The following is an 8,862-nucleotide window of genomic DNA, read 5'->3' as shown; positions in this document are numbered from 1 at the left end:
TAAAACTTTCTGCTGAACATAAACAATCCTTCACAAAAACAATCATCCTAATCCACAAGATATTTACGAGTGCTCTCTCGATAGTTTTTTTTAATCTTGAAGTTCTCAATGAAGTTGTCTAGTAGATTGTTTCCGAAAATCCAGGAATTTCGTTGAAAATATGTTTATTTTCCTATTCTCTAATTCCAATATTAGAAAATAATTCTAGAAAGTCCATAACAGTATAGGAAGACAATTTTATTTTCTCTTCTGCTAAGAATTATCATGAGTACTAAACGAATTTCGCGAATCGGTCATGTCAACTCGAACCCTACGGTCGGGAAGAGTGGTTGGTGAGGCAAAAAGTGCAAATCTAGGTGCAAATGGTGGTGTGCAAGTGGTGGTCACGGCTGATCCGGAGGAGTCTCATCCCGGAAGAACATGCCAGGTGTGTCGTGGACTGGATTCAGCCGAAATGGTGCAATGCGACGTGTGTTCTAAATGGCATCACTTCCAGTGTGTAGGAGTCACGCAGCAGATAGAGAATCTTCCCTGGAGTTGTGCCAAATGCGAATCTGCGAAAGGTGTCCAGGAAACCAGTTCTACTGCGGCTTTTCTTCAGCAACGAGGTGGTCCATCGTCCAAATCGAACCAGCAGCATCCACAGCAACGACATCAGCCGCAGCGACCTGAGGTAACAGCTAGTCAACTAGGTTTATCGCTTGCCGCCAACGAGTCAAACCAACCCAAGGGAGCAGATCAAGCACCGTTCGTCACTTCGTTGCAGTGGATTGTGTCTCCGTCTCGAAACGGAACCAAGGCCTCATCGGTGTCTTCAAGTCGATCTTCACAAGCTCTCGCTAAGCTAAAGCTTCAAATGCAATCGAAACATTCGCCTTCCTGGACGACGGGTCCGAGCTTACCTTACTCGACAAGGAACTTGCGGATGAGCTGCAACTTGAAGGAGATGCGGCCCCGCTATGCTTGCTTTGGACTGGAGGAGCAAAGCGTCGAGAGGACGACTCAAAGAGTGTCAAGCTTGAGACAGGGTCAAAACACGACTCCATATGTACACCATGCAAGGAGCGCGCACAGTTGCTGAATTGCTTCTTCCGACTCAGTCTCTCAATGTCGATGAGTTGTCTGAGCTATATCAACATCTCAAGGGTATTCCGATCACCTCCTACCAAGATGTTCGGCCAAGAATTCTCATCGGAATGAAGGATCAACACCTCAGCCTTGTTAAAAAGAGCCGCGAGGGAGCGCTGCACGAGCCGATCGCTGTTAAAACCCGGCTAGGCTGGACAATTTGTGGTGGAGGGAGTCACAACAACGCCACCAATTTAGTACACTCTGTGTTTCACATCTGCGCCTGCGGCCCGTCTTCGGACGAGGACCTACATAAAATGATGAAGGAATACTTCGCAGTGGACAGCCTGGGAGTTGTTCAGCCGAAGAAACATCTCGTATCGGCAGAAGAAGAACGAGCGCAGAATCTACTCGAAAGTCGCACAGTGCTGCAGGGGAATCGCTACGAAACTGGCTTATTGTGGCGCTACGACAATATTCGGCTGCCAGACAGTTTTCCAATGGCCCTCCGGCGACTGCAGTGCCTCAAGAAGAGAATGGATAAAGACTTCCAACTGGCGGACGCCCTCAACAAGAAGATCATCGATTTCGTCAAAAAGGGCTATGCGAGAATGGTGACCGATGAAGAACTTTCCCAAAATTTCCATCGAACGTGGTATCTACCTATATTTCCGGTAACGAACGCCAATAAGCCAGGCAAGATCCGAATGGTGTGGGACGCCTCTGCAGTAGCCCACGGAATATCCCTAAACTCCGCGCTACTCAAAGGACCAGATCAACTTAGTGAGCTGTTTACCATACTGCTATAATTCCGTGAAGGCCGGGTCGCTCTAACTGGAGATGTGCGCGAAATGTTCCTGCAAGTACTCATGCGTCCAGAAGACCAACAGTGCCAGAGGTTCCTCTGGTATGATGAAGATGGGACCCTCTCCATATACGTTCTCCAGGTGATGACATTCGGGGCCTGCTGCTCCCCTAGCAGCGCCCAGTTCGTGAAAAACATAAACGCCGAGCGCTTCAAGGGGGATTATCCAGCGGCGGTTGAAGTGATCCAGAAACGGCACTACGTTGACGACATGCTGGTGAGTGTGGCAACAGAGAAAGAAGCTGTTGAACTCGCCTTGCAAGTGAAGAAGGTACACGCAGCTGGCGGCTTCGAAATCCGTAATTGGATCAGCAACTCCAAATGCGTCGCTGAAGCCTTAGAGGAGAACAACACTGAAGAAAAAAACCTCGATCTTTCACCGGAATTAGCCACGGAAAAGGTGCTTGGTATGTGGTGGTGCACCGACGTAGACACCTTTACCTACAAGGTTGGGTGGGACCGATACGGCCGAGCGCTGCTGGAGGGACAACACCGGCCAACAAAACGACAAATGCTGCGTGTACTTATGTCCGTGTTCGATCCGCTAGGGTTAATTGCCCAATTTCTAATGTATTTGAAAATACTGCTTCAGGTAGTGTAGCGCTCCGGCATCGGCTGGGATGACTAAGTAAATGAAACCATTTTCGAAAGATGGCAAACCTGGCTCAAAGTCCTTCCTACAATCGAAAAGATCAGCACTCCTCGGTGCTACATCAGCGAGTCAAGCATCCACTACGGAGACATACAGCTTCACACGTTCGTGGATGCAAGTGAAAACGGTATCGCGGCTACCTGCTACTTACGATTCAAACATCAAGATGTTGTTGAGTGCAAAATTATCGCCGCCAAAACCCGAGTCGCGCCGTTGAAATTCCTCTCTATACCTCGCCTAGAGCTTCAGGCGGCCCTGATCGGCTCTCGACTTGCCCGAACACTCTCCGAAGCCCTCACGATTTACATTACCCGTCGATTCTTCTGGTCTGACTCCCAAGATGTCCTGTGCTGGATCAGATCGGACCACCGCCGTTACTCACCATTTGTAGCGTTTCGGGTTAGCGAAATTCTCGAGCTGACGGAGATGACTGAATGGAGGTACGTCCCCACCGATCTGAACGTTGCGGATAATGGAACAAAATGGAAAGGACTTCCAAATCTGAAGCCCCAAGCGAGATGGTTCAACGGCCCACAATTTCTGTATCTCGCCGAAGACCATTGGCCACGCACGTCGAAAGGCTCAGGAACCACCGACCTCGAACTCCGTCCTAGTGCAATGGCACACTTCACCGCATCCGATCCCATCGTACAAGTGAACGACTTCTCCAATTGGGGTCGATTAGTTCGAGTCATTGCGTTTGTGCAACGTTTCTCCAATAATTGCAAATTGAAGCGCTTGAAGAAGTCTATAACAAGCTGCCCTTTTTTCAGCTCAGAAATAAACTTGGCTGAATCATATCTACTACGCCAGGCGCAATCGGAAAGGTATACCGATGAAGTCGCTCTTCTCCAACGATCGCAAGATGAGCCGACGCTGCCGCTTAAAACACCGTTACCAAAAACAAGCCCGCTGCACCAAAAATCACCTTGGCTGGACCAGAATGGAGTTTTACGAATGCGAGGCCGCATCACCAACTGCGATTACGCAACTGAAGACGCCAAAAATCCAATTATCCTTCCACGTGACCACCCAACCACCAAATTGATTATTGCACATTTCCACCAAAAATTACACCATCAGAACCACGAGACCGTAATCAACGAAATTCGACAGAAATACAGTATTCCGTAGCTGCGCACAGCCTTCACCAACGTCCGAATTAACTGCCAACGCTGCAAGAACCATACCGAGTCATTTCAAGAGTGTCAATCATGGCAGATCTACCGGCAGCTTGACTACATGCCTTCGCACGCCCCTTCACCTATGTCGGCGTGGATTTTTCGGACCATACGTGACTGTCGTCGGTCCCGATCAGAAAAGCGTTGGGGTATGCTGGCCACTTGCCTTACGACCCGCGCCATTCATATTGAAGTCGCCCATTCACTGACCACCGATTCATGCGTTATGGCACTACGTAACTTCATCTCGCGAAGGGGGAGGCCAAGAACCTTTTACAGCGATCGAGGTACAAATTTCGTCGGGGCCAACCGAGAAATCAAAACAGCGGAGGGTACTGTCGATCATGAAGAAATAATGAAGGAGTTTGTGGATGCAGAAACCAATTGGCATTTTCTTCCTCCTTCCTCGCCGCATATGGGCGGCAGTTGGGAGCGCCTCATCGGCTGCGTTAAAAAGAATTTGATGGCCATTCTCCGAACAAGAAACTTGACGGATGAAGTGCTGCGGAATCTGTTAACAGAAGTGGAGAACACCGTCAACTCCCGACCTCTGACACATGTTCCCGTAGAAGACGACTCAGCACCAGCTTTAAGACCCAACCACTTCTTGCTTGGGTCGTCCAATGGAGTGAAACCACTATGCACTATGGATGATAGTGGAACGGTGCTACGCCAATGTTGGCGATTATCTCAACTTCAGGCAAACCGGTTTTGGCAGAGATGGGTCAGCGACTACTTGCCTGAAATAACTCGCCGCACGAAATGGTTCACCGATACCAAGCCGATAGAAAACGACGATGTGGTGATAATTATCGACCCTAGATTACCCCGGAACTGTTGGCCAAAAGGCCGAGTGATCTGCATTCATCCCGGGCGGGATGGCCAACCTAGATCAGCGACGGTGAGGACAACCTGCGGCATCTACGAGCGACCAATAGCCAAGTTAGCCGTGCTAGACGTACGGCGCGTTACGGATTAAGCTGGCATGGCGGCCATCGTACCTGGGGGGACTGTTGGCGAACGTACGCCAGCGCGCCTCTACTAATTTGGCCTCTCTATGTGATCAGTCGCTATACCCCTCGCCGATAGGCACGATAAGCAGGTATGACCTCGGGTATGACGGAATGACAGATTCCACACGGTGACACCGGTGAGTCGGGATGAAGAACAGAAAACAGAACAATTATGATAGAGAAAAACGCATGTCATGTTGTAAATGCAGTAGATGTACAGAGAAAAGCAGTGAAATTTATTATTCTACGGTGAATCAGTTGTTATGTTAGCTATTTGGTGAGTTATTACTTAGCAGGTATTAATGCGTGCTTATCGAAACATGAATTCCTTGAAAAATCCTAATTGTGTTTCATCCAGTTTATCAGGAGTGAAAGCCTAGAATTATACATGCACTTAACCTAAATTTCCTATTGGAACTTATTAACTAGATTGGTAAACTATCTGACTACCTAAAAATCATACATCTACTTAAAATTACCCTAATATTATAGTACGGAGAAAAAGTACGTTTAAGGTGCAGACCTGACTACGAATCCGACATAGACATTAGACTGGTTCACGGACTGACATTGACTGGATATAGAAACGGGACTAAACGTGAGTTATATTGAATTTTGATTACTTTATTTACAATAGACAAAAAGGTTGAGATAGGTAAATTATGTCGAAATTCAAATCAGCATAACTTTGCGTAGAATAATCCGATTTTGATAAAACCAGGACCATCAGAAGCGGACACTCTTCTAGTATACTGTTCCTCTGCAAAACCTGAGGTTGGTCCTTGGCCACCGGAGATGTTCCGGGTTTTCCAAGGGTATGTTCAAGATGCATTTTTTCCACTGCTTGTCATTTTATGTGACGTTTACTTTCATCGTGTTTTATGCTTTCTCCAAAAACTCAAAGGTGCAGCCCAATCGGGTTGTACGCAAAGGTGACGTAGGACTACGTAGCTATTCAAAATTGATGGTATTTGCCATAATTATTTGTGTCTGTGGTGTTCAAGTAGGAGGTAAAATGATATTAACCCTTTCTCAACCTTTCTATGACTACCATAGGGAGAAGAGTAGAGAAATACCTAATTGTATGACTAAGCATGAGACCAAAGATCGAATAAAGAATAAACAGTAGTTGACTAGCACTGAACATGAAGACTTGTGTTTTACCTATGGGAAAGTCTTATCACCGAATTCTCCCTTTATCAAGGTCCATTTTGTGAGTTGTAACAGTGGCGACGAGGTGAAATCGTTTAAGATTTTGTTGATTATATTTTTTAGAAAATGAGCTTTTTATTTGAATATCGCGGAGTATTAATTGCTGTGGTTGTGTGCTCATTTATGATCAACTTTTGTGCCGTGAAATTGTGATTTTTTTTAGTATTTGTACTCAGTTTCGTTTAAAGATTAAGTTGGAGATGTTTTTTAATCTTTTCTTTCTAATCTTTAATGATTTTTGATGCAAGTACTTTGTCACATTTTTTTTTATTCAACATCCTTTTACCATGCAAATAACATTTTCCGCATGTATAAATTTCATCGGCCATACTTTTGTGAGTGACTACCACCATGTCTTATCCCATGAAGAGACCAGTGCAAGTATTGAGATCAACTGTGGCAGAAGCGTGGCAAAAGTTATTGATCAAAATTTTCGCGCCATGATGTGTTTTTGGCTGGTGACTGGCATATATTTTTTGGAATCGTATGTGTTTTTTTTAAGTATGAACCAATTGTGTTTTGAGTGGCCAGTGTTCTCGTATTTATTTATTTTTGTTCAGAGATTTTCAAATGGAAGTGCTTTGTTTTTGCCACACTAAATCACCATAATATGAGATGATTATTTTGCTGCTTGGTTCATGAAAAGAAAGATTAGTTGAAACGAATGCTTTACTCCTCTAGACCAACAGCAGCTTTAGCGCCACTCTCCAGGGGAGAGGCTGCTGAGGCGTTTTGGATTGCGCGGCTAAGACTCAATCTATTCGGGCGGGTTGATATGAGTTTCAAACACCGATCTCATTCTGACTTTCCAATCATGCAGCAAACCAAACTCAAAATCCTTTCATTTCCTGAATTCAAACCCGAATGAGTGGAGATTTAATCTAATTTAGGCGGGAAATAAAATCGGAACCGAATCAGACTACTCCAAGAGAAAACGTCAACTCGAATCAGTTAAAAAAGAAGATCTTTTTGTTGATGGTACCATGGTTCATATTTTTAGACATTCAAATCATCCAATTTTGCCTATTCTGATCTTCAGTTGACGTCAACACTAACTGTTCTGATGGTATAAAGGTTTTAGATCTTATTTCTAGGAAACTTAATAACTAGATGGGTCTGACCTTGTGGCTTCTACGACGAAAGCTTCTTCGATGAGCGGTAAACTTTGCTTGCGGGCATGCTGGGCTTCAACGGCAACGGTTCTGGAACCCACACGTCGATATTCACCGTTGGAAGCGCCAAGAGCTGCGGCAAACACGTGGCAGATACACCGAGGCGTACGCGTGATAGTTACACCGTCGCAGAGTTGCGAAGGCATGCGTTTGGGTCTTAGTTGGCGTCAGTTCTGCCGATTCCCACGAGATGGCGTACAGGGGTATGCACGTGATGCTGTGTTACAAGCGGTAACAGCGACGGTAGCTACGGGCTCAAACACACGGTGGCGCTGAGGGGGCTCGGAGGCGTATACTACAGGCGTTACCCGGCCGACCCACAGGCTGAATGGTGGGTGGTAACTTTTGGTGGAAAAGCGTGGTTCCTGTCCGTTGTAGGTATCCGTAGATAGGGGAATGTGACCGCGTGTTGGACTCGTCGTGCGTCACGCCGAAAACTGAGCGCTCCGCATAAACACCCACGTCGAACAGTGGGGTTTTCTGTTCAACGCAAAATCATTCATGTTAATTCACTTGAATATTATTAATCTATCAGGGTCATTGCTTACCTGTACCTAACAGGTAAAGCTGCACTAGCTATTAAGGGTACTTTGAGACTAGATTTAGTTTCTCACTTCAATAAATTGACCTAATTTAGAGTAATTCGTTTAAATTCAATCATCAGTTATTTGTATAAGCTGTACAAAAACTCACTTCAACGACCTAGTGCAATTTGCACACTTAGCACTTTTTTAGGTTTAAGTTTTTTTTCAACTTTTCTAGAACGGCCACTTATTTCAACTTTTCCGATCAACGAGTGAACTTGAAATGGTCTGATATAATTTTATACAAACTCTCGACCGTCAAAACCCGCACACAAAGCCTACATCTCTTGACCTTGTAATCAACAATTAAATTCATATCCCTTCTCATTTGCACCAACGGGTTTCTCTTCGCTGCTGTGTCTATTGTCCGATTTTGAAATTTTGCGAAAAACAAAATAGCGAAATGGACAAAATTAGCAGCAAGGAGTGAGGTGGTTGCAGATGCCCAGAAATCTAAATGAGATCTGCCGTGGTACTCGTTTAAAGCTTTAAATCAAAAGCTCAACGGTCTCTGCACCCACAGGTAGGTGGCGCATCGGCTGCGTGGAGGGCTATATTTTTAAACATTCGTCGCATGATATGTATAACGTTACAAGTTTTCACTGATATACTGGTTCTGGATTAAGGAACATGTTTGTGTTTTTGAACTCCTTTAATCTGTTTTCGAGGACGTTAACATCATGCTCAATGGATTTTATTGTTATTGTAATATATTTGGAGTCATTTTTTGTTAATGTTTTCGGTGTATTTTTTTAAATGTTTTTATGTACAACTCATCCCGTCTTGCCTTCAAGGATCGTGTTTCAGACATTTTTGGTTTTGCTCGCTGAGAATATGCACAAATGGATACAGTTACATACCATACATACACTGCTTTTTGGAAACTGGATGCATCTAGAAAGATGATACGCAGGCGGATGTAAGCGGAGCAAGCAGTAACTGATCAAACCAGCATTTCAAGAGGTCTCAACGATTGACCCATTGCCTTTACCAGTTTTTTTTTTGTCGGCGAATGCATCAAGTATTGATCTTGTGTGATAGGAAATGTGGAAGGTCACTTTATAGTGTTGAAAAGAAGTAGAGAAGATCTGTGATTGATACTGTCATATGTTAAA

The 8,862-nt window shown here is 44.9% G+C and overlaps 1 protein-coding gene across 1 annotated transcript; it reads left to right on the top strand.

Annotated features, from left to right (window-relative positions):
- Positions 1-1,919: 1,919 nt before the first annotated feature.
- Positions 1,920-3,719, top strand: LOC134222705 (uncharacterized). Its single transcript, XM_062701868.1, has 2 exons — positions 1,920-2,482; positions 2,585-3,719. The coding sequence occupies exons 1-2, from the start codon at positions 1,920-1,922 to the stop codon at positions 3,717-3,719; spliced, it is 1,698 nt and encodes a 565-aa protein (XP_062557852.1).
- Positions 3,720-8,862: the final 5,143 nt, after the last annotated feature.

This window comes from Armigeres subalbatus, chromosome 3 (genome assembly GCF_024139115.2).
Source record: "Armigeres subalbatus isolate Guangzhou_Male chromosome 3, GZ_Asu_2, whole genome shotgun sequence".
NCBI classification, from domain to species: Eukaryota; Metazoa; Arthropoda; class Insecta; order Diptera; family Culicidae; genus Armigeres; species Armigeres subalbatus.
Note: the sequence above shows the minus strand (reverse complement) of the source record. Positions and strands in the feature narration are given on the sequence as shown.